General features: G+C 36.1%; 2 protein-coding genes and 1 long non-coding RNA gene across 3 annotated transcripts; 2 read left to right on the forward strand and 1 right to left on the reverse strand.

The window, feature by feature from the left end:
• Positions 1-7,484: 7,484 nt before the first annotated feature.
• Positions 7,485-8,741, reverse strand: LOC125492704 (uncharacterized). Its single transcript, XM_048635415.2, has one exon. It carries the CDS (start codon positions 8,739-8,741, stop codon positions 7,485-7,487), a length of 1,257 nt encoding a protein of 418 aa, XP_048491372.2.
• Positions 8,742-14,402: 5,661 nt separating this feature from the next.
• Positions 14,403-26,379, forward strand: LOC104883969 (protein STRICTOSIDINE SYNTHASE-LIKE 4). Its single transcript, XM_010668550.4, has 6 exons — positions 14,403-14,633; positions 16,281-16,493; positions 16,573-16,640; positions 17,327-17,563; positions 20,532-20,664; positions 25,949-26,379. Exons 1-6 carry the CDS (start codon positions 14,481-14,483, stop codon positions 26,216-26,218), a joined length of 1,074 nt encoding a protein of 357 aa, XP_010666852.2. The 5' UTR covers positions 14,403-14,480; the 3' UTR covers positions 26,219-26,379.
• Positions 20,671-23,823, forward strand: LOC125492476 (uncharacterized). Its single transcript, XR_007269081.2, has 2 exons — positions 20,671-23,392; positions 23,426-23,823. It is a non-coding gene; the product is annotated as an uncharacterized LOC125492476 (long non-coding RNA).
• Positions 26,380-26,429: the final 50 nt, after the last annotated feature.

Genomic DNA, 26,429 nt, shown 5'->3' on the forward strand with positions numbered 1-26,429 from the left:
TTTTTCCTGTTCATGACCATTAGTCACAACCATATTAACATGACCATTATTCACAACCATATTAACATGTAAACATTGCATGAGAACTTAATCCCAACATGAATCATACAATCCCTTGTACTTCTAAAAAACAGGAAAATACACTTTTTTTTTTGCTAAGCAGTAAGAGATTAGATATATGAATCATCAATTTACAACCAAACTCATCAAAGGGGAGGCAAACAAACTAGGTTGGACCCCCTCACCCTAAGACAAGTACAAACAAGCTAGGAAACACACTTCCAAGCATATCTAACCATTACAAACTGTGAAACCAGTTAAAGTCTTGCCTCGATATTTTTTTAGGAAGAACAACATTTACTCTAGCTTTAACTATTTGCTCTACTTGCTTGCAGCTTACATGAATAGTAGGAACACATTGTTCCCAATACACCTTATTTCTACTTTGCCAAATCACATAAACCATGGCATTTACACCTGCTGATATTACTTGCTTCTGAAACTTTGTTCTCCTGTTGTGTTGATTCCATCTAATCAACTGATTTAAATCTTCAAATTGAGCTGAGCATTTCAACCAAGACTTTAAGTGTTTCAAACACTCTGAGCTGAACTTGCATCTAAAGAAAAGATGTTTATGATCTTCTCTTTCTTGGCCACACAAGAGACATAAATCATTGCTGGTGATACCAATTGTTGTTAAATCTTGCTGTTGTTTGCAACCTTTCTTGTATGGCTAACCATAAGATAAACATGTGATTAGGAAGACTAAGTCTGTTCCATACTATACCATCCCAAGCAACTCTTTCTTATTCACCTTTCAACTTCTCATAGACCTCCTTTACTGAAAAATGAGTCATGCTTCTGAACTCAGCCTGACTGTATACTTGCTTTAATTGCTCTTTAACAGAGCATAATTTCCTCCAATACCAGCTAGAATTAGCTGTAGGAACATAATCCCACCATTCTACCTCCCTAATGTACACTGAGTGTACCCATTTCATCCAGACACTATCTTGCTTAGTAGCTATGGCCCACACATACTTAGCAAGACAAGCTGTATTCCAGGTGAATACATCTCTAAACCCCAGACCCCCTGCCTTCTTAGGTTTACATATATTCTCCCAAGCTACATTTCCTGATTTCATAGTAAAGTATTGGCCACTCCATAAGTATGCTCTACAAATATGATTGACTCTCTGTAGTACTTGTTGTGGAAGGACAAATACTTGAGCCCAATACTGATGTAGACTCATAAGAACTGAGTTAACCAATTGCATCCTGGCTGTACAAGATAAGTTTATACTGCTCCAGATTCTTATCCTAGCAATCATTTTCTCTATCAGCATTTCAAATTGAGCAGATGTGATTCTCTTTGCACAAATTGGTACCCCCAAGTACTTGAAGGGAAGATTGTGCAGTTGAAAGCCAGATACATCAACCAATCTCTCCTGTTCTCTTCGATTCATCCCACATGTATAAAGGGCAGACTTCCCAACATTAGCTTGTAACCCAGTAGTTTCATAAAACAGTCTAAAAGCTCTCAGTAATAGATATGTTGATGCAAACTCCCCTTTACAGCACATGATGAGATCATCAGCAAAGCACATGTAAGTTAGCTTCACTGCCTTGCACCTTGGATGATACTGAAAGTGCTCAAACTCACCCACCTTCTTCAGTATCCTAGCAAGATACTCCATACAAAGAACAAAAAGCAAAGGGGAAATTGGATCCCCTTGCCTTAGCCCTCTATTGGACTTAAAAAATCCTTCCATATTTCCATTTATCATCAATGAAAATTTTGGTGTTGTAACACACTCCATCACCATTTTGCTGAATTGTAGAGGAAAGCCTAAACCATCAAGCATCTCTTGAAGAAATTCCCAATTAACTGTATCATATGCTTTTTGTAAATCAATTTTCAGCAAGCAACTAGGTTGAGCATGTTTCCTTCCATAATGTTTTACTAGGTCCTGAATTACCATAATATTATGGATAATGTATCTCCCATGGGAAAATCCCCCCTGATTCTCCATGATTAAATCAGGTAAAACATGCCTTAACCTATTACATAAGACCTTAGTAATACATTTATACAATGTATTACAACAAGAAATAGGTCTAAATTCTGTAACATTTTTAGGGCATTTATTCTTCGGAATCAGTGTGATAACAGTAGTATTTACATCTTTCAATAAATTCCCACTCTGAAGCACATCTAGTACTGCTGCCACCACTTCATCTCCTATTACTGACCATGCATCCCTGTAGAAATAGGAGCCAAATCCATCTGTGCCTGGTGCTTTACAACCTGGAATAGAGAATAAAGCTTTTTTAACTTCCTCCACAGTGTATGGAGCAGTTAAGATAGCCCTATGATCATCTGTGATGAGAGGTCCTTCTTGAACAATCTCCTGTAGGACATGTTTTCTTCCTATCATATTACCACCTAGAAGCTCCTAATAATAGGTGAGAAAAGTTTGGAGATATCATTTGAGTTATCACACCATGATCCTTCAACATCATATATTCCATGTATCTGATTCTATAATCTTCTAGCTCTTATGCTCTGATGGAACAAGGAGGTGTTCTCATCACCATCCTTGATCCAACTTGCTTTAGCTTTCTGGGATAGGAATTCTAGATATGTCTGATGAGTTTATTTATACTTCTTTATAGTTCTCAACTCCTCCTCAGCCTTCTGAAGATCTCTTGGATCCATGTGTAACTGCTGTTGAGCTCTCATCATGTTATTGTAAGCTTGTATATCACCTGCTTGAATATTAGAAAAACCTTCTTTATTCAAGATTTTCAGTTCTGCTTTAGTGCTTCTCAGTTTCCTCATCACTTGATACATCCTTGTCCCCTGAATTGTTTCATTCCATACCCTTCTAATGATATCCATAAACTGAGGAGCTTTCCTCCACATGATGAAATATTTAAATGGTTTCCTACATGTTGTATCAATTGGATATACAACAAGTAGAGCTGGTGTATGATCAAAATCACCTTCATTCTGAAAAGAGACTGCAGCTGATGGATAACCATCTATCCAAGCTTGGTTTGCTATCACTCTATCAAGCTTTGAGAATACTCTATTAGCTCCTTCCTGCTTATTGTTCCATGTGAAGAAGTTACATGTGCTTTTGATATCTTGTAAACCACAAGACAGCAAGCACTCTCTCATATCTACCATTTCAGCCTCCCTTACAGGAGCTCCTATTCTCTCTTCAGTACTTATTATACAATTGAAATCCCCACATATCACCCATGGTTCAATTGTATTAATAGCCTTCAAGTCTTCCCATAATTCCACTCTGTTGTTTCTCTCATTAAATCCATAAATGAATGTAATGAAGAACCCCATACTTCCATTAACATGTTTAATGTAACAATGAATGAGCTGTGCAGAGCATTTACATATAGTAAGATGAAAACTAGTAGGTTTCCATGCTATCAGAATTCTACCTCTATCATTCCAACTAGAATTTGAGGTGAAGCACCAACCATTAAACACTTGCTAATACACTTTTCCAAGGTTGTGAGCTTTAACCTTGGTCTCTAAGAGGCCAACAATCCCTGCTGCAGTTTTGTGAATGTAATTCCTCACTTCCACCTGCTTTCTGGAAATGTTGAGGCCCCTTACATTCCAGCACAGGACTCTATCCATTCAGTATAGGAGGTTCTCCCCCTCCCCTTGTGATTGCTTGCATTTCATTCCTCTCAATTGCATTATCTTCAGCATCTGCTAATAGTGCTTGAAATGTATTCTGTGTTGTGGTGGGAGGACCTAAAGACTGTCTGACTCTTATAGGTCTTAATGCTCTTTAGAATCCTTCTGGATCTATATCCCTCTGCACTTCCTTCTCTACTCCATGCGTTTGTGCTACAACCTTAGGCTCATCTGGTGCAACCTCTTTATTCTTAGGTTTCCAGATCTGCTTAGGTTTCCTCAATCTACACACCTCATCTGAATGGCCAAAACCTTTACAATGAGCACATTGCATTGGTTTCCACTCAAAGACTACTGGAACTTCAGTTAGCTCCTCTTTTTCATTCCAGAACTGCACATATTCAGGAAACATCTGATCTATCTTAATCTCAATTAAGATTCTAGCATACTGCAGTGTTTCTTTGTTTCTAGTGGCATCATCTCTCTTAATTGGATCTCCAATCTGAGATGCAATCTTATGCAATGATTTCTCACCCTAATACTTCAAGTTAACCTTTAATTGAACCCATACTGGAACTGATTTGATATCCTCCTTCTCAAAATCAATTTCAGAGGTCCATGGTTTCATTATCAAAGGTTTATTGTCAAAGAAGGAATGCCCTTCTAAGACTTGATCACTAACATCCATGGTCTGAAATCGCACCAGAAACATCCCTCTCTTGACCATTGCAACCTTATCCACTTTATAATTCCTCCAGATTCTCCTTACATAACCTTCCATGACATGACTAGGAGGATTAGCTCCTAACACATAATAAATTATGGAAGAATTCCAGAATGCAATCTCCTCTTGTATATCCTCAAGTTCAATAGTAACAGGTTCCTTCTGATTGAAATCCTCCTTTCCAATATCACTCACATCATCATTATCTTCCTCCTTATCCACATTTACAACATCATATACTTGCTGAAAAATAGGTGCAGAAACCATACCTTTCTCAGCAGCATTTCCTCGAGCAGTTTGAGTTCTCACCTGATCAGAAGTCTGATGAATGGATTGAAGCCATTCATTGAATGTATGTTTAATTTCAGATTGCACTCTAATCTCATTCAAAGATGATTGAGGTGTCAAAGGCTAACCTATTCCCAGGCCGAAATCAAGAGCCTCAATACCTAAGATGTTCTCCATTGATCTTGTTCTCAAAGCTTAAGAATCAGAAGTAGGACCTCGAGCCTTCTCCTTACCTTTTCCATTTTTACTCCCTTGATTACTTCCACTGGATTTCCTTGCCATGGCACCAATACGCTGGATTGAGGAAAATTTTGCAGAAATAACCAAATTACTGTTCCATTGAATCCTGAAAATACACATTAAAACAGAAAGAAAACAATCATACTCCAAGTACTGGATTCTAGTTTTATTTTAAAAAATTGACTATCACTACCAAGCCTACATAAATTGTTAGGGAAACAAACTACGAATATGAAGGGTCACAAGATAAACAATTTTTTAGGCGTGATACACTTTTCCAAAATCAATATTCCGATTCTATTTGCATAGCATGGGTTACACCAAATTCACCTTCGAGATACAAATAAGAAATAGTAATGGTCAAGCTAACTATGAACACTATCAATTGAAAATGAGTCTGTGAGAGATTTGAAATGATGAAAGATTTTCTGATTTTTATCTCGAGAGATTTGTGTGCAAATGAGACAGTTTTCCAACCACTATTCATCGTATGAGTCATCTCATATGCAGTGGCGGATCTTTGACCAACAATTTAACAGGGGCCGAGTTGATAAATTAAAAGTTTTAGTATAAAATTTTAAATGATGAATAAAAACATTAATACATACTCCCTCCGTCCCATATTATAGTGCCTCTTTCCTTATAGGGTGTCCCAAAATATAATGCTTGTTTCTACTTAAATACAATATTTATGCCCAAAATAACCTCATTGGCAAAAAAAATTCCCCATTATATCCTCATTGATTCCTTGGCATATCAACCACACATTAATGATTTGGAATCTATTGACTCTCTTACCCAAGCAATATTACCCGTCTAAACCCATGTTCACACACCCATACCCCACTTGCATTTACCCCATTTTACCGTTACTTCCTCTCTCTCCTCTCTTCATTCTCTCTGTTCACATAGAAGAACATCCCCAAATTCTCTCTGTTCATATGGAAACCCTATTTTTTTTGTGTTTTCTCTCTATAAAAATCCACGCATGTCTTAAATTTGGCTCTAGTTTTCGGTGCAAAATTTTTTCATTTCTTGTTCAGATCTGTTTCAATCAATTAAATTAGGGTAAGGTATGAAGAATTCTCAATTTTTCGATGCTAAGAAATTTTGCGCACCACTTCAGATACAGAGGTATGTTTGTTTTTTACCAAAAAAAAATGTTCAACCTTGTTTCGTATTCCAAACATATTTAAAGCCTACAAGATCTCTTTTTTTTTTCCCAGATCTGATTTTAGGGTTCAACTTTTTCAATTGAAATTTCTTAGATCTGATAACAATATTTCGGTTTTCTTCCAAAAAAAACGCTTTTTGTTGCTCACTTTCGAAATGAGTTACGGATTTTCACATAATTCGAAAGATGATGTCCCAAGTGGTACTTATTCATGTTCTGATTATCCAAATTGCGATTTGGGGCCGGATTGTCAAGGGATTCATAGCTATAGTGCTAGGTATCTTGAAAATGATACAAGTACTGAGGTTGTTGGTGAACAAAAAGATGATGTTGCATGCGAAAATCAGGTTACAGATGTGATTGTAATCAGTGATGATGATGATGATTTGCTTGTTTCAAAGAATGATGGCAAGGAAACAAATGCTAAATCAAGTTCCCCTGTTGTTGATCATACTGTTGATGCGTTCACTGGTGATCTAAGTGACGCAGAATCATGCTGTTGAGGTATCTGCTTGTTTCTAATGGGTTGTTAGGTAAACAAATGGGTTGTATTTCAATATTAATAATGTTGTTTGATTTCAACATGAATTTATGTGGATGATTATTTGTTCGATCTAATGGGGTTTTTGAAGATTTTATGTTGATGTTTTGTGAATCTTTATATACTGTTATGTTGGATGATCTTATTGTTGGTGGCTTGAGTATAAATCCTGTCCCCTGGCCTTATGGAGTTTTGTATTGGTAAGTTTGGAAAAAAAAATGTAATCAATGATGAGGATTCTATATTCATAACATATCAGTTCTTATAACCAATTTTTGATCTTAACATTCTTAAGCCACCAGTTTGTTTCAAACTGAAGAGGCATTTGAGTAGTTGTGGATTGAATTGTAAATGAGAATTGCATAATTGATGAATGGGGACTCCTGAGATTACAATAACAATATGATCATCCAAATAATTTCAATACCTTTTCATACTTCTCGTTTTTTAAAATTCTCTCTGTTTTTGTTACTTCTTGATTCATAAATTATCTTCTGTGTTTGTTACTTACTTAAGAGTATTTTTGTTACTTTTCTGTTTTTGTTACTTCTTGATTCACAACTTATCTTCTGTTTTTTTTACTTCTTGGTTCACAACTTATCTTCTGTTTTTTGTTACTCATTAATTCACAAATCATCTTCTGAAAACTGTAAGTAAACTGAAATGAAATGTACTGAAATAACAAACTCATTTGCATTCTACTGGACTGAAATAAAACACTCATCACTTGCATCCTACTGGACTGAAAAAAAAAACACTCATCACTTGCATTCTACTGGACTGGAAAAAAAAAACTCACTTACATGCTACTGGACTGAAAAAAAAACCTAATCTTCAACTGAACTTTCTAATTGATGTTTGAACTTGATGCCCCATTCATTACCTTCTCCCATGCTTCATTAACTGCCCACATAGGTGCAGTCACTTGGTCTTCAAGCTTGCCCTCACTTTGTATTCTTCTCTTGTTCACATGTGGTATATCATAGTCATTCCCACCCCCACATTTTAAAATTTCATTCATCACAAATTGTAGAGAGTACCATACATTGCTAAGCGTTTTGTGATCAAGTTCATGGTAAGCTTCATGGACAGCTTCCAACATCTTGTCCACATCTTGTGGCATTTTTTTGTGCATTAGGGACTGAATAGACCTGAAAAAACCCAAATCTAAGATGTTTAGATCTGGACTATTTGGTGGTTGTTGAAGTAGGATGAAGGTGAACCCATCTTGTTGATAAACTTGCTGCCATTGAGGGTCATCCTGCGTAATGTGCGCTTTTGCATTATCTTGTTGGATGAAAATGGTCTTTGGTCCACCATCACCTTGTGGCCATTTGGCTTTGATTACTGGAATAATTTGTTCAATTAACATTTGCCTTGTGACTCTCTGATTCACAGATTCAACAGTTTTAGTAACCATAGTCCCCTTTGGCCTATTTTTTGAAGACCTCTTAGCAGCTTCTTGATAGGTAAATGGGAAAATCCCAATCTTACCATCAAAGGTACACTCACCATCTTCATTGTACCTTGGCCTACCAACCACAGCAGTGAACATTACCTTTGGTATGAATTTACTGGAACATGCAGCCCTATATTGGCCTCTTTCATTTTGTGCCAAGTACACCCTTTGTGATTTGTTTGATAAGTAGAACCACTTTTCATCCAAATGCACAAAATCGTACATTGGGTAATATTTTCTCATTGTCAATGGGTTGTCTCCCATTAACAAATTAAGTATCCACTGAAGTCTTGTCTTCTTGTTAGGCTCCTTTAAACCTGGGTGCAGGGGATTTGTGTGAGGCCTGATTAGTCCCCTCTTCATCATCCTATGGACTGTACTTTTGGAAACTTGCAGCATTGATGCTAAGTCCCTAATACAGGATCTTTGGCCCATTGCCAAACTTGTGATGCTATCAACTGGTACTTGAATTCTTTTTCTGCCACACCTGTGCATATTGGTTAACACACTATCTTTCAGCATTGTTTCAGTGTGTTTCTTTGCTGAGTTCCAAATACCACTAATACATCTCATAGAAATGTTGAATTCTATGGAAGCTGCTTTGATTGAGCCATATTGCAAGTTCCCCTCCTTGGCTCTGCTCATGAGAAACAACAGCACTTTAAGCCTGCTGTCACTGCTGAGCCTGTCCGCTTATGATGACTAACATTGTTGAGTCCTTCTTCTGGTGCTGGTTGCTCTTGTGTAACTGCATTCATGGTTGAATCAAATGGTTCAACATTGAGATCCAATGGGAAACCAACCGGATCTTCAAAGTCCCCATTATCATTACCAAGCACCATATCTTCGTACATGTATGGACACCAAGCATCGTTCAAATTCCAGTCTGAAGCCATGAAAAGAACAAGCAATGAAGCAGTGGATGGTTAAAGGTGTTTAATTTTTTTTTCTCTCTATTTTTTTCCTTTGCAAATTGATGGATGAAATGAGCCAAGAGTGTTGGTTCTGTATTTATAGTGGTTAGAACACAACAGTCTTTAGTTTTGGAGGGAAAAACGAATTTTTTTTCTGCCTTGTTTTTGTATTAAGGGAGTAATCCATGTACTCTCAATTCTTGTTATTCTATTGGTTGAAGAAAAAAAATAAAGCAATTTCATTGGTCAGTTTATGTTTAAAGGATTAATCCATGTACTCTCATTACTTGTAATCCTATTGGTTGAAAAAACTTGAAGCAATATCATTGTTTAGTTATGTTTATTTGGATTGGTTGAGCTGTATTAATGTAGAGCAGCTGGCAAAAAGAAGAAAACTCTTCAACTTCTCGGCTGAAAATTGTAAATCAGCAATATCCAATCTTTTCCTTTTTTTTTTAAACAAATGCATTAATACAGTTGCTATTAACTAAAGTACTCATTACTTAGATTCTATTCATCTTAAGAACCGCGTAAAAACGGAATCAGGCACTATAATATGGGACGGAGGGAGTACCAAAATATAAATATACTATCATTAATGGCTACAAAAAGCTTGTAGCTAATGTAATAAATCAAAATCTCAAAGGCGCAATTTTTAAGAAAATGTTTCCATTTATTTATTTGACCATTATGAAATCTTCAAGAAATTTAGTAATTTTTTACGAAATTGAAGGTATAATTCATTAGCAACTAAATAAACTACTCCAGTTAAAAAAAAACTAAATAAATTACCAAACTGCTTTCTTAAGTTAAAAAAAAAAGATAAATTTATATTTTGTGATTGTCAGGATTGAGTTTGAGGAAATAAAAAGTACTATTATAGTTAAATAAAAATGGTAGTTTTTAGAGAAGAATAATAGAAGATAGTAAAAATCAATGGAATTTTTTTTTTCTAAATTAGGCAAATTGATATAAGCCAAAGATAAAAGAGAAGAAGAAAGAAGGAAAAGAAAAAAAGGAAAAAGAGAAGCAAATGAAGAAAAGCAAAAAAATTCAAATGTGTTGATGCATGGTTCGAACTTGCAACAAGGGCTCAAATTTTCTTTTGCACCTTGCTTCACTGCCACTGTGCCACGCTTTGTTATGTGACATGAACTGCAGTTTGCTTAATTTATCTTGTACAGTTATGGGGGGCCAAGCCCCCACCCACCCCTTCTATAATCCGCCAGTGCTCATATATATATACACATATGTATATATCCATGCTATAATGTTTCAGAAAACCAAAACAATGCGAAATAACGCGAATCAATAAGAGGTCATAAAACATGTGATGCTCCTTGCGAACTGGGTAACCCCGACAGGTTGCGGGGTGTGACCCTTGTTGCGAGCCACGATCAGACCCTGTTTCCCAGACTCAGCCTGTTGCTGGTTCGCTTGGCGAGTCGTGAGGTGCGAGCCTCCTTCTGGCTCGACGGGTCGTTTAAGTTGTGAACAATGCAAACTATCAACATACGAACGACTACCCCGACTTTCATAGCATTATAAATTATATGTTATTTAAGTTATGACACCATAACTAAGTGACTCAAATAACACATCATAAATTAAATCTTATACAATACTTTGAATCTCCAACATAAATGATATTGATAAAGTAAGTTAAAGATACATACTACAAAACAAGTGTAATTTTTGCACTATCTACAAACTTCTTTATAAGATGTAACGAAATGCATGGCATATGTAATATGATGACAAAATTGAAGTTAGGACTTAGGAGTAGTGGTGTCAGAAACAGATCTGACCGCTGGGTCAACCTGATTCTGACCTGACTTGAACCTGGTTCGACCTGTGAGGGTCAGTCCCCAGACCTGACCGAAACCTGACCTGGGATTACTCAGACCTGACCAGCACCTGACAAGATTATACCCTGACCTGTTCAGACAGACCTGCTTTCAAACCCGAACCCGACCGTAATCAACAAGATATTATTAAAATTCAATTCTTTTTTTATATCTACAAAATCATTTAAATATGTCAATTTATGAGTTTGCCTACATTTAATAATTAATTAAATAAAAAATTAAGTTACATTTAATTTAAGAGTTAAACTTTGAATATCATGTACTTATTTATATTTTATTTTAATTACCCAATGTCCCCATTATAATATTAAAAATTATCTTATTAAACTCTATACTCCAAATTTATTATCCCACTTTGATATTCTACCAAATTTCCCCATTTTTTCTACCAAAATTTCTACCAAATTATCCCATTATAATATTCTACCAATTTTTCTACCAAATAATATCTCAAGTTCTCGTAACAATATACTAAACAACAACATATGAGCTCATAATCAGATATGAAATTCATTCCCTTATAACTATTTATAAGTTGGTACAATTTATTGTTATATTTTTAAATAACATTATATTTTATACATTTATAAAACTAAGTATTATATAATTGATAAATTTGATATAGTATGAAAGATAGGCAAATGATTTTCTTTCACTCTTATATTATTGACAAGCAAATACTAAACCTATTAGACTTATCACTATCAAATTAAAATCAAACCAAAATAATTACTTGAATTAACCATAAATCTTACTTAAATTAACCAGCAAATATCACTTGAATTAACTAACTAAATATCAAAATTACATAAAAATAATGATAAAAAAGCAACGAAAATAACATCACAAAAATTACAAAGGAATTAAGATGAAATACAAAAGAAATCTGAATATTAATATAGAAATTAACAATTAAATTAAAATAAAAACACCAAAAATACATAGAAAATAACAAAATTACACACCAAATACAACACCTCCAATGACCACAAAAATCAACAGTAACAAAGAAAAACAACAAGGAAGCTGGCGACACGAGATGAAGTCAAGATTTGCGTGCTTCATTTCGTTTCCAGATTTTCGTTTCCAGAAGTCAACACGGTGAATCAGTGATTTTCGTTTCCAGATTTAAAGTGAGAGGAGTGACGAGTGACGAAGAGTAAGAGAAGGAGAGAATGAAGACCGGCGAGATGATGAGAGGATGAAGACCGACCGGCGAGATCTAGAAACTAAATTTGAAGCCATTGATTTTCCCTGAAATGGCGAAACCTTTTTCTCGAAGTGAAACAGTGGCTCCAAAAGTGTGGAAACCACCTCAAATGGGCGTGTACAAAATTAATCAGATGCTGCAATTTTCCAAGGTGGATGGTATGGACTTGGAGGAGCAATGAGGGATTATATGGGTGATGTAATGGTCTCTACATGTCACAAAATAAAAGGAAGTGGAGATGTGGATGTTGCTGAGGCCGTTGCTGAAAGAGGAGAAGACAAGAGAGATGGAAGAGGGAGGCTATTACTGATGAATGAGGATGGGAGGGAAGGGTGAAGGGTTTAGGGTTAGTAAGGGATTTAATTCAATGGTTGGATTTTGATCTTTCTCAAATCAATGGTCCTAATTCATAATCTTTGACATTATTTTTAACCAATGAGAATTGAGAGTGGTCAATCACATGGATTGCTAACTTAATCAATGGTTGGATTTTCATCTTTCTAAAATCAATGGTCTTTCCCTCAAACAAAAATAAATAGCCTAAAGTACTAATAAATTAGTATTGTATTTTGATATTATTATGATTTGAGTATTCTAATTTCTAGTTCTAATATTATTAGTGTACTAACTTTAGAAATTACTAGTATTACTATAAATTAGAAACATTCGAAACTAAATTAGTATTATTGATTTTTAAGAAATTATTTATCTAAATTTATAATTTAATTAAAAATATGTGAACATGTTACATGCGATAATTAGGGATTAATTTAATGTTAACATGTAAGACGTAACACAGTAACAATTAGTCGATTATTGCCGATGGCTCGATAGTATGATTTAGGACTTAATGTCTTAATTATTGCATTTACGATATATAATATTATTTATATTGTCGTTGGTTATGAATTACGATATATAATATTAAAACATATGATGAGTCGCTCTACTCCTTTGCTCATCAGGGTGGTTTTACGCAGTTAATTAGTCGAAATAAGGGTTGACTAAGAGAATACACTAACATCACGATAATCAATATAGTGTTTTTATTGGTTTTTCATTATTACCCACATATTAATCGCGCACACACACATATGTATATATGTTGATCTTAATACTTTTATTAATACGATTCATTTACATATATATACAAAGTTAAGAGAAGACTACAAATACTATACTAGTATTAAACTATAGTATAACATAAAAACAATTAACTTAAATAATATTATAGCTTATAAAGACAAGGGAGTGTTATTGTTGTTAATCTTATACTAGTATTAAACTATTATATGGTTGTTAAATGGTAACGAGTTACTACTTGCTAACTATTTTACTTAACTTATGGTTGTTATTGTTAACAATTAACTTATTTTAATAAGTTATGATTAACTATTTTACTTAACTTATGGTTGTTACTTGTTACATGTTCTTATGATTAACTATTATCATTTTCATTTGATGTTTATTTGTAGTATTGTTCTCATTACCATCATAGCTATTTACAAAGTTATATATCAATCATAATGCTTATAATAATAAATCATTTATATAAAGTTTGGAATTGATCGTATACTCGTTATTATTGTCGTTGGTTATAATATATAATATTAAAACATATGAAGAGTCGTTCTACTCCTTTACTCATTAGAGTCGTTTTACGCAGTTGATTATTAGAAATAAGAGTTGACTAAAAGAATACATTAAACATCACGGTAATCAATATAGTGTTTTTATTGATTTTTCGTTGTCATCCTTATATATCGATCTTAATACTTTTATTAATATGATTCGTTTACAAAATACATAACAAAATCAAGATGACCCGACCAGGAGTTACCCGAAGTTGAATTGGCGTTCAATAGCGAATAGACCCGATGTTTCACAATGATCGAACTAAGATGAGTAAGATCATTACTAATTCAACCCGAGTACATTTCACTTAACTCAACCGCACATGGAACCTAAATACGACCCTCGCAAACCCGGCTAAAAAAATGTCAAAAGTCGATTATACCCGGGAATGGATCGACTTGTAAACGGAACATTCAGACCTGTCCGGCACCCGGGAATCCAATGATTCAAATGTGTTCGACCCAGTTGAACAAAACCTGACCAGTCATGACCCGGGGCACTGACAATCAGAATCCTGACCTGTCCGGGTCTGACCTGGTTCGCCGTGGGTATATCCAGAACCTGTTTATGAACCTGTTTTGACACCACTACTTAGGAGGGTACCTCCCTAAAGGACACTTAGGAGGGGACCAAAAGTTTTCATGCAATTAAATCATGTAGTCCTGAAATATTTCGATCTCTTTCTTATATTGACTCTTTCATCATTTATGCACCACATCTTTTATCATCACAATTGATAGCTTGTTTCATCCTAAGTATGGATTCAAAATCCCCTTTCATCTTTCTCACCTTCTTCTTTGTAGGAAGTTTGGTAGCTTTGGCTCTTCATATCTACTTCTTCTCACCTATATCACCTCAAATACTTCACGTGCCTCCATCTTTAGTGAACTCCTTTGACACCCACTTACCGGTAAGTAAGTTTTTTTAAGAACTTCTTCAAGGAATGAAGAAGGAGCTTCTATATCTAAGTGTATGACTAGACAAATATAAATTTCAGTTAATTTCCGTAATTTCATGCTATGGTTTGTAAATATGTTCTTGCCAAAAGGATTTTAACTTACCTGTTGATTATGGTTGTTCAGATTGAGCTTTGCCTATTTTGAATTAGGGTGAATCAACATTCAATTTTTTATGCAATATTTGTATATTTTTATACAACATTTGTCATGTCTGTCCCTTCGGGGACATCTGATAAAATTGGAACGATACAATAATTAGTATTTTTTAAATAATATTATTTTGTTCTAATACAACATTTGTCATTTATCATGTAACATTACTATTTTATTAAACATTATCAAGTTTTTATTTCTTTTTTTTTAAAAATATCAAACATCTTTTATTTACAAAAAAGCCATGGGTTGAACAAAGTTTGTTCCAACCAGTTTGGAATTAGAAAACTCTCATTCAAATCAGTTGTAAAGCCTTTAGTAAGTAGTATGTGCTTGAATTGTTTTTTCTGTTTTTATCTCTTAAGTTTACCCCATCTTATTTATTTTATCTTTCTCACTTGTAAATTGAACGGTGCAATTATTCACAAACTCTGTTTGGGGAAGCATTTTAGCTACCTTAAATGATAAGGTGCTAACATATTTTAGGTGCTAAAATGATTAGCAGTGTTTGGGGAGCACCTAAAATAAAATTTCAGGTGGCTAAAATGACTTAAATGATAAGTTAAAAAATTTAGCTTTTCACAATCAGGTGACTGAAATTTTGGAAAATCTTTCCAAAATTTTGACAACAACTAATTTTGCTAAAATAATTTATCAACTTAATCAACTAATTTTGCCAAACAATTAAACTAATCAGTTACCTTATCAGTTTCAGCACCTTATCAGTTTCAGCATTATCTTATCAGTTTCAGTTAACTTATCAGTTTCAGTTTATTTTCAGCTAGTAATGCCAAACAGAGCCATAGACAGAATCTTCTAAAATTTTCTCAATATGTAAGAAAATTTATAATCATGTGAAAACTTTTGGAGACCATGGGTGGACGTTCCACCCATGGCCCGAACGTCCAGGCCAAACGTTCGGGCCATGGGTGGAACGTCCACCGCGGACGTTCGCCCATGGTCTCCAAAAGAAATTTCGAATTGGATGCTTGCTTCTATAATTTCGAAGCAATGGAGACAAGGAATGTTGTCTTCAATTTGCAGTGGCTTCCAAATGGCGGCGGTGGTGGTAGGAATTGGTGTTGAAGGAGAAACAGAAACTTCAAATCTAGGTAAAGCGCAGGAAGAGGCGCTAGGCTTTTGTGGGTGGTGCCGTGGTGGTTATGGGTAAATCGCAGGGGGTTGGTGGTGGTGGTTGCGGGTAAATCGCAGGGGGCTAGTGGTGGTGGTTGTGGGTAAATCGCAGGGGATTGCAGGAGGTGGGGAGGTGGGGAGGTGGGAGGGCTGCTCGTGGGGGTGGGGGCTACTGATCAACTTAAGAACTTTTCCTAACACATCACAGCATTTTTCCTCATACACTAATTCCACCACCCTACAATTTTATCTTACGATGTTTTAATTTTCTACATTAGAAAGTAAAATCACCTATCTTTGAAATAATGTAGGAAGTGACAAAATTAGGAGAAGGGCTTGTGAAAGACCCAGAAGATGTATGTGTCGATAAACATGGGATCTTGTATACAGCAAGTAGAGATGGGTGGATCAAAAGATTGCACAAAAATGGTTCCTTGGAGGACTGGAAGTGGGTAAACAGTAGCAGTTTGCTTGGCATGACCACCATCGCATCTGGTGGTCTTGTTATTTGTGACACTGAAGAGGTTAGAATTTCCAAAATATGATTTTTCTGTATGATTTTTGTTGTCCATAGAACATGATAGGTCTATATGTTTCGTGCAGGGTTTGCTTAAGGTTGATGAGGATGGAATAACAACCTTACTATCCCAATTCAACGGCTCCAAGCTGTGGTATGTACTAGGATCGGAGAACATCTTTTGTAAGAAAAATCATTAGATTCGAGTTAATTTACATTATTGAAACATGGATAACGATTCCCTCAATTAGTTTAGTTGATAAAGTTTTAAAGATAACAGGTAAGATTTGGGATCAACTTTCGTCAAGTAACTTTACCATCTAGGGTAATTAGCAACAACCCCAAAAGAAAGACTCAACCAATTCTTTTGTCTTTATAATAACAAGGTACAAATTAAAGAGAAACATATCATAACACACGACTCATATGGAGTCGAGTCTATTGTTACCAATGCGCGTCTAGGGCCAATAATTGCCCTCAATAACCAATGCAAGTTTTTGGGCGCATTTTGTCCTCTTACATGTGCACCCTAAGAAACTTCACAGGAGGTTACACATTGCTAAACTACTCCCAGCCAAACACGCTTAACTGTGAAGTAACTAAGAAAATAAATTCTCTAAAAAAAAGATGTATCTCATTAGAATGAGTATTCTGCTAAATCTCTTTAAACCAACCATGAGTAGAGAATAGTATTACATATCATACATATAGAAAATTGAAGTTTGAAATATGATTTTCATTTAGATGAACGTTCAATTTTATGAAAGATAAAATTGTGAGTTTAAATTAACCATGAGCTAAGAAGACCGTTTATTTATCATTACATGGAAATTGGAATAGGTTTGCAGATGATGTGACAGAAGGGAAAGATGGTAGCTTGTACTTCAGCATAGCAAGCACCAAATTTGGTCTCCACAACTGGTACCTTGATTTATTAGAAGCCAAGCCTCACGGACAGCTTCTCAAGTATAATCCTCAAACCAATGAGACTACATTATTGCTGGATAATCTCTTCTTTGCAAATGGAGTCGCTCTATCAGCTGACGAACGTTACCTTTTGGTATGCGAAACATTCAAGTAAGTATCATCAATAATGCTTATGTTTTTGTGAAACATTATTGCCTCATCTCAAATTAGTCGTTGCAACAATATGTTTTGCTTGATGTCCATAATGTAGCCACAATATACCATTTATGCTACGAAGGATGTCTTGGCCTAGTGGTTAAGATTGAGGTGTTGTGAATGATAAGTCACATGTTCAAATCCGCCTCCTTTTATTTGTATTGCAATGAGCTTCAATGTCATTATCCTTAATAAATTATTGGAAAAATTGTTTTAATTAAGTCAACCTTTGCGTGGTCTTCCAATTTCAAGTCTAACTTTTGATTATTCCTAGTCAAGTCAACTTTGTAGCATCATTAACTTTAATTAGGTTAAATGACCGGTAACCTGATAAATTGGTAAATAAAAAAATTTACCAATTAACCCACCCATTAACCCACCCAAAACTAAAAACCCACCCATTAACCCACCCAAAACTGAAAACCCACCCATTAACCCACCCACCCCCTCCCTTTCCCCCTTCGAATCCTGCGCCACCCCGTCTCCTGCCGGAAAATGGCTCCCCTTCCCCGTCCCCCTTCGAATCCCGCGGCTCCTCCTCCCCCTCCCCTGTCGGAAAATCTCTCCCCCTCCCCATCCTCCTTCGAATCCCACACTTCCCCTCCCTTGCCGGAAAAAGTCTCTCCCTCCCCTTCCCCCTTCGAATCTCGCGCCCCCTCCCTCGCCGGAAAATCGCTTCCCCTCCATCACCCCTCCGACTGCGCATCCACCATCTTACCCCTTCGAATTGAATCTCGCGTCCCCCACCTTTGTTTCTGCCCAGAAAGAAACCGATGCGGCTGATCTGAAGGACTACGCGGCTGCGGACTTCCGGCGAAGTGAGGGAGGAGGACAGAGACGAGTGCGCCGGCGAGGTGTGGGGGGGGGCGGAGGTGCGTGGGGAGGAGGAAGGGTGGGGCGGAGGTGCGTGGTGGGGGAGGCGAAGGTGGGGTTGGGGTGCTGCTGATGGAAAGGAAACCGGGAGGGGGGGGAAGAGTGGGGTGGGGGACGTTGTTGATGGGGGTGCAGGGGAGGGGAGGGGAGGGGAGGGGAGGGGTTGGGGGGTGGGTGGGGGTGGTCTAAGGAAGAGGGAAGAGAAAGATGGCAGGAGGAGGGGATTAGTGAGAAAATAAAAAAAATTGCAAACCAGTCATTTGGCAACACGTGGCACATGTAACCTGTCAAATAGGTCACAAACAGGTTAAAACTCAATAGAAGAAAATAGCCCTACAAGCCTAACTTGACTAGGAATAATCAAAAGTTAGACTTGAAATTGAAATACCACGCAAAGGTTGACTTATTTAAAATAATTTTTCCTAAATTATTTTAATATTCAACGTTACACCTAGTTTACAAAGCCACCAAGGGAATATGTTGTAAGTAGTATTATTAATGATTTTGGACTAATTACACTCTTCTTTTTTTTTTTTTTTTTGACATCAAGAAATTTTGCATTAATTAAAAAAAAGAGTACAACCTAGGCTAAAACTATCAACCGAACATAAGAACTACAATGAGCTATAACTGCTCTTACATAACAATTACAAAACCATAAAGAACTTAAACTAGGATAAGACTGCTTGATCTGGAGGTTTGAAGTGATAGAGAACTGTAATGAAACTCTACGTCTGGTGGATGACGATCGCCAGAACCCTGATGAAAGGAGTGGACGGAGAGGGTTGATTTCATAAGCGGGGAAACCAAGTACCAGCGAGAGTAGAATCTCGCAATACGACCAAAACCAGTGACCTCCTGTCACATGGAATTCTATGGTCATGTTCCATGACAGAGTCACATTCTTGTGTGACTCAATACCCTTTTGGAAGGGTATTACTGGTTTCTTCTTTAAGAAGAAACACACATGAGTTGACGAGCTATAAACCCAATTAACAAATTTGGGGAGCCGTCTTCAGTTATCGTTTTGTCAAGGCAATGATTGAAAAAATCATTACCAAGCGAGTGTGAGAGCTAACCAAGGTTAGATCTCGAAGAACCATCCGATTATTACAATCGGGTAAGACAAACCCCAAACATGAAATCATTTGCCATGAAAACCCTAACCAATCACATGAACCAGCTCCATCCTTTTGAGTACAAAAACTACCTCCAAATAACAAAAAAACCAAGCAGACGGAATGAACAAACAACATCACCATACTAGATCAACCAAAAACTCAAGAACGAAAGCAGAAAATACTAAATTGAAGAAGCAAAGAAACACTAAGTGAAAGGGTGTAGAGGCACGACCACTAGAAAACTGACTACACAACACTAAGGGGGGAAGGGGGAGGGGATGCCCTGCAATTTAATTGACTGCCTACACAACGCGAAGGGGGGGAAGGGGAGGGGAAGCCCTAAAACTTTTCCTTTGAATCGGACACAACACGAAGGGGGAGGGGAAGCCCGAGACTGACAATTAGGGGTAGGGGGAAAGGAAACTAACCACGAAACCAGGGGAAAGGGGAGGGGAAGCCCTGACAAACGAACCACAAAACAGGGGGAAAGGGGAGGCGAAACCCTAATAAACGAACCACAAAACAGGGGGAAAGAGGAGGGGAAGCCCTAACACAATAACTCACGGTTGGCGTTTAGGAAGCGACGGGCGTGGAATAACGGCGGCGGCCCAAAAATAACCGGAAACCGGATATTTGCCGCGAAAAGTTGACGATGAAGAAGATGGAAAGTAGTAAAATCGACGGAAAAAGGTAAAAAAAACGAAGAAAGAACACAAGGGAACTTGCCGGAGACCCGCCGGAAACCTGCGCGGCGCCGGATCTCCGGCGAGCTCTAGGGTTAGGGTAGTTGTGCGTGAGTTTTTGTAGAGAGAAGGCAGAGAAAAGGTTTGTTAGAGAGAGTTCTTTGGTAGTTGAAATAATCTTATTGCAGTGACTAATTACACTTTTATGGTCTATGTTTTTGATTGATGTGATCAACTTAAATTCAGGTTTAGGTGCCTAAAATATTGGCTGCAAGGCAAGCTGAAGGGAAAGACTGAGGTTTTCATAGAAGATCTCCCAGGTGGACCTGATAATATCAATCTTGCTCCGGATGGATCATTTTGGATTGCATTGTTACAGGTACTCGCATATCATGATGCTTGACAAATCACATATAACCATGGAGAGTGTATAGGCAATGACCATAATAAATCTAGTAATTCCTCCTTAATAAAATAGATGTTACATGTTGATTTTTCTTGATGTAGTACTTTGACCATTAATAACTTTGATTGTGTATGAGTGAAAAAATTATAAGAAGTTAAGATTATAAAAGTATATATTGAGACTAATCCAACAATATATTATATAGTAAAGATTAATTTTATCTAAAACTAAAAAAATGCATGGTCAAATATAGTAGATGAATAATGCAATTTTTCAAAGTGTAACATCTATTATATTATGGAGGAAATATTTCATAGATTACCATACATGATACATAACCACATAAGATTATAAATTAATAAAATACATGTGTGAGATTCATATTGCAAGCCGACTAAGGGCCTGTTCGGCAAAAGTAGCTGTTGGGTAGCTGTTGGCTGTTGGAGTAGCTGTTAGCTGTTCGGGTAGTTGTTAGCTATCGGCTAGTAGCTGTTAGCTCTTAGCTGTGAAAGTAGTTGTTTACAATATAAGTGTTCGGTAAAAGTAGCTGTTATGCTTATATATGATAAAAATAACATATTTTTTAATTATAATATATTATATGATTAATTATTATTGATTATTTTATGGTTAAATTAAATTTCAATATATGAACACAATGCATTATTTTTCTTTTACTATGATGTCCTTAAATTTGTTTATGTATAGTTTTGTCTTTTTAACTAGATCCCACTCCATTTAATACTTGTACTTCTATTTCATCTCTCATATTACTTCCAATAAAAATCAACTAGCTATACTTGTTGGAATTCTCTGGAGATTTCATGCTTGAAGATGAAACTTTCTGAATTCTCTCTTTTCTAATTTCAGATCTGGATTCTCAAATTTTTTTTTTCTCTTTCCTTCACTTAACTCTCAAACATTTCAGATTATCTTCTTCGTTTTCATTGTTCTGTGCTTCTTCTTCTTCTTTTTTCCATTCTTTTTCCCCCAAACATGTCCTTTTGTGGTTAATCTTTCTAGGATTCACATTTTTCCTCTAATATGAGTATAAAGTGGTCAATTTTTTTTCTCTTTCATTCATTTAACTCTCAAACATTTCAGATCATCTTCTTCGTTTTCATTATTCTGTGCTTCTTCTTCTTTTTCCCCCCAAACATGTCCTTTTGTGGTTAATCTTTCTAGGATTCACATTTTTCCTCTAATATGAGTATAAAGTGGTCAAATTTCGAAGATGATGGTATTTTTCGGATGTATCTTTCATTTCATACGAGTTTTTTTTTTTATTATTTTGAAAGATCTTTTCATACCAGAAGATATTTCAGGAAAAGTGAAGAAGAAATAGCACCAAAGATATGTTTCCAGAAATTGATTATATTTTGGAAAATACTTGTGCGATTTACTGGTATTCCCAAATTAATCCATAAAAAGTGAAATTTTTTATTATATATTCAGGGTCTCAGAGGAATTTAGGTAGAAGATGAAGAATTTTCTCAAATTTTTGGTATTTTTTTCCTTAAAAAACAGAAAAAAGAACTTGGAACGCTATCTTGGTATATTGAACGTCATATTTTGTAGCGTTCATGAAAAGCTGGCAAAAAGCTACTTGAAACACTAATAACTACTTCAATCTCTGGCATGCCAAACACACAATTAGTGTTTTGACTAAGTCAAAACACTAAAAGCTACTCGAAAAGCTGTCGCCGAACACGCCCTAAATGGTGCACTTGCAAGTTGCGACAAAACTTAAACTAAGAATTCATCATCTCAAATGACAAAATGGGCGAACCCTGAAATACAAAATGATAATCTATTGAGGCCTAGTAGAGTGTTTGGACGAGGAAATATGGAGATAAAAAAAATACGAAAACATCTACTTCCCTCATTTTTTAATAATTGTAATATATTGACTTTTACACTATTTACATACCTAATCATTTTTATTAATAACATATATAAATTAAATATCACTAGTGGAAAAATAAAGAAGGGCTGCGCTAAAAAGGCCCTTAGGGTTGCGCTTTTTGACAGCAACCCTTTTAATAGCAGTCTTTCACTTTTTAAGTAGGGCTGCGCTTTTTAAGCGCAGCCCTTCACTTTTTAAGTAGAGCTGCGCTTTTTAAATAAAAATGCAGCCCTTTTGACATAAAAAAAATAATTTTTTTTTTTTTTTTTTTTGCATTTTTTTTACTCCTAAATATATCTACTCATGTTGATATTGTTTAAACAACACAAATTGTTTTATATTAAATGGTAATTCAATCTATATCATATAAGCAAATACTGGTTTGCATAATCCACAAAAACAAACATCGAAATGGTAGCAAGCATAGATTTGCATAATCCAAAAAAAAAAACATCAAAAAAAAAAAAACAGAAAAATACAACAAAGAAATGAATACAAACCAAAAAAAAACAGAAATTAATATCCTGAAAAGAAAAATCGAAAAAAAACTACATCAGAATTACAAAAAAAAAAAACATAGATCTATAACTCGAAAGGCGCAAACGACAGTACTGAATACAACTGTATAACAAAAAACATCAGAAATGAATACAACATATATGTATTGCTTAATTAATTTTACAATATTAAAGAAAAAAAAAAGATCTATAATCTATTAGCCCTTCACTTAACGAAGGGCAGAGGAGGAAACGACGAGGCAAGGCGGTTTTTGCGCGACGGTGGTTGAGGGAGAAGGTGGTTTTTGCGCGACGGTGGTTGAGGGAGAAGGTGGTTTTTGCGCGACGGTGGTTGAACGAACGACGCGGCAAGGCGGTTTTTGCGCCACGGTGGTTGAACGAACGACGAACTCGCGAGCCACGGTGGTTTTTGCACAGATGGAGAAGGTGTTGAACTCGAAAACGAATGACTGAGAACTTTGTGAAGGAGGACTTCCGGCAGGTTATTCTAGAAAAAAAGAGAGGAGAGAAAGAAGAGAATGAGAGAAAGGGAGAATGAGGACGGCTGAGGGTCGTGAGGGAGAGAGAGAGGGAGGAGAGAGAACTTAGGGTTTTGATGTTTTGAAGAAGGAAGAGAATGGGCTTGGACTTTTGGTGTATTATTGAGCGCGCGAATTTAAGTGAAGTTTTTTTTAATATACAAAAGCCCATAAAGGGCTACGCTTTTTTTACTAGCGCCGCCCTACAAGTCAGAAGGGCTGCGCTTTTTTTACAAGCGCAACCGTTCTGTTATGTAGGGCTGCGCTTTTTTAAAAAACGCAGCTCTACAATAAAGAAGGGCTGCGTTTTGAAGAAAGCGCATCTCTTCTTGCGCAACCCTTCCTTTTTTTTCCCCTAGTGTATTATTATGTAATATGTTGTTGGATTAGTTTGATTATATATTTTCATAATATCAACTTTTTATAAAATTTATTAATGGAATATTAAAGAAAGTAATGGTCAAAGTAATATACAAACGTGAAAGTCAAAACGTTGCAATTATTAAAAAGCGAAGAAAGTATTTTCTGTTCTTTAGATATGGGCTGGGCAAATTGGCCTACAAAGGAAGAAAAATGAAATAGAGAGATCTCTCTCTTTTGTAATAAACTTGTTTATTTAGATAGAGGAAAGATGTTAGAGTTGATCATAGTTTCGGCCAGACTTTGTCCAAAAAAGTGGTCCATTTCTAGTCAAAGTTTCGGGTCAATTCCCGCACCATAACCCACAAATTCGGGCCGGATCAAGGGGGCATTTTGTGCCATTTTCAGACCGGTCAAAATTTGAAATAGTTTTACATATTTAAGTTGCTCGTGCCCGAAATTTTTGCCCAAAAAATAAGTCCGAGTTTGCTCGGGTTCGACCACGGGTCGAAAAATCATGCCCAAGACCCTTCCGTTTTCACGTTAGGCCCATATTGATAACATCTAAAAGATGTAAAGGACAATACTAGTACACTGCATATAATATTTGGTAAAACTAACCCTTACTTGATTATCCTACTCCAAGAATTGAGCCAACGCATTTCCAAAAATACCCAATTATTCTATTGTTTTTGAATTGATCAACTTGACTTGAAATGAGTATGCAAAATGACGTGATCTGAATCAAAATTGAACCAACCCATCTAGACCTTGACATGGGTCGGACCAGGCCTGTTCACGGGCTTGGCCCACGAGCTTTGGGCAATGGCGTTCGAGCCTGAAATTTTTAGATTTTTTCCACTACCCGGCCCAGACTCGCGTGGGATCGTGCCTCTTGCGGGCCTGATCCGTGTTTTATGTTGATTTTTTGGATTTTTGGCAGTTTTAGACCAAAAAACCAAGAAAAGAGTGTTAAGCCCGTGGGCCATATTGGTGGGCTTTTGCTAGACCAAGCTTGAAATAAAATTTCTTGACCGTGACGGTCCCACGGTCCACGTAGCGGATAACGGATCGGGCCGCATGCTGGCCCATGCCCACCTCTAAACCCATCACAAAAACTAATATAACATATACTGAGTAATTAATCTTAGTTAGGTACTTGACAATATCGCCAAATATGAGTTAAATTTATAAATAGGTCTAGACCAAAGGACTCATTAATAGAATACGAACCGATGAAAATTCCCATTTGTTGTCATCTCTACTCTTCCCGTACCTTATATCATCATTCATCGCTATTCCAAAATTTGGAATGTCGATACAATTCAAAAGAATTGTCAAAAACAACCTTTTAATTAAATACAAGTTTGCGAGAAACAAATTAAACTTTTAAAAAAAACTGGCAAAAGAAGACATTAAAAAGCAAATATTTTGAGAGGAATAACCTCAACCCTTTTTCCGACATTGACCAAGCAATGTTCAGCATTGAGTCGTCCAAACCAAACATGTGGAGTGCACATGAATTGCATGTCTGCATCTCTCACGTTTCAACCTTGTTTTTCTCAATTTTTCAACATTGACCAAGTATTTTCCGATGTTGACTTCATCAGTATATGAAGAAAAATTGGGTTGAAACATAAAATATGTAGATTATGTGCTTTGCCATGTTTGGTTTTACTGAGTCGAAGCCGCAAAATACTTGGTCAATACCCGGAAACGGATCAAGGTTGTTTCTCGCAAATAAATATATTTTAAGGTCTTATTTTGCCAGATTTTTTTTTAAAAGGTTGTTTCTCGCAAAAACTTGTGTTTAAAAGGCTGTTTTTGACAAATTTTCCTGTAGTTTATAAAAAATTTTAGTTATTAAGTTACCACATAATGTTGTGAAAGTATCTCCGAGTACGTACATAAAACTAGAAAGGTTTTATATATACAAATTGCTATATTGCATGCAGCTCACAAGCAAAGGGATGGAATTTGTGCACACCTCCAAGATTGCTAAGCATTTACTAGCAACATTTCCAAGAATGATGAATATTGTGCAGGGCCAACACAAGAGAGCTACAGTTATAAAGGTATCAGAAGATGGCAAGATATTGAAGAGGTTCGACGATCCTGAGGGTAAAGTCATATCATTTGTGACTTCCGCTGTGGAATATGAAGGAAACCTCTACCTAGGAAGCTTACATGCCAATTTTGTTGGTAAATTACCACTAGATCATTGATGAAACACGTGTCAGTACGTTGTACTACCTCTGTTTCATTTAGTTGATGTTTCGGAGTTTTGAACTAGCCTATAAATCATTGTTATTTTGATAACATAACGTAAGACGAATGTTCAACTCTACTTGATATTTTATCCTCAACAATATTTAACAAGGTACAAGAGGTCTCTTAAACGTTAAACAACAATGTATTGCAATTTACATTTTTAAG

Source organism: Beta vulgaris, chromosome 8, assembly GCF_026745355.1.
Source record: "Beta vulgaris subsp. vulgaris cultivar EL10 chromosome 8, EL10.2, whole genome shotgun sequence".
In the NCBI taxonomy this organism is placed as follows: domain Eukaryota; kingdom Viridiplantae; phylum Streptophyta; class Magnoliopsida; order Caryophyllales; family Amaranthaceae; genus Beta; species Beta vulgaris.

Bases quoted from the DNA above. Each gene is read 5' to 3' on its own strand.
- LOC104883969 (XM_010668550.4), top strand. From the start codon at position 14,481: ATGGATTCAAAATCCCCTTTCATCTTTCTCACCTTCTTCTTTGTAGGA. The intron at 14,634-16,280 runs GTAAGTAAGTTT...GAAATAATGTAG, and splicing joins CCTTTGACACCCACTTACCG to GAAGTGACAAAATTAGGAGA. The intron at 20,665-25,948 runs GTACTCGCATAT...TATTGCATGCAG, and splicing joins TTTGGATTGCATTGTTACAG to CTCACAAGCAAAGGGATGGA.
- LOC125492704 (XM_048635415.2), bottom strand. From the start codon at position 8,741: ATGAGCAGAGCCAAGGAGGGGAACTTGCAATATGGCTCAATCAAAGCA.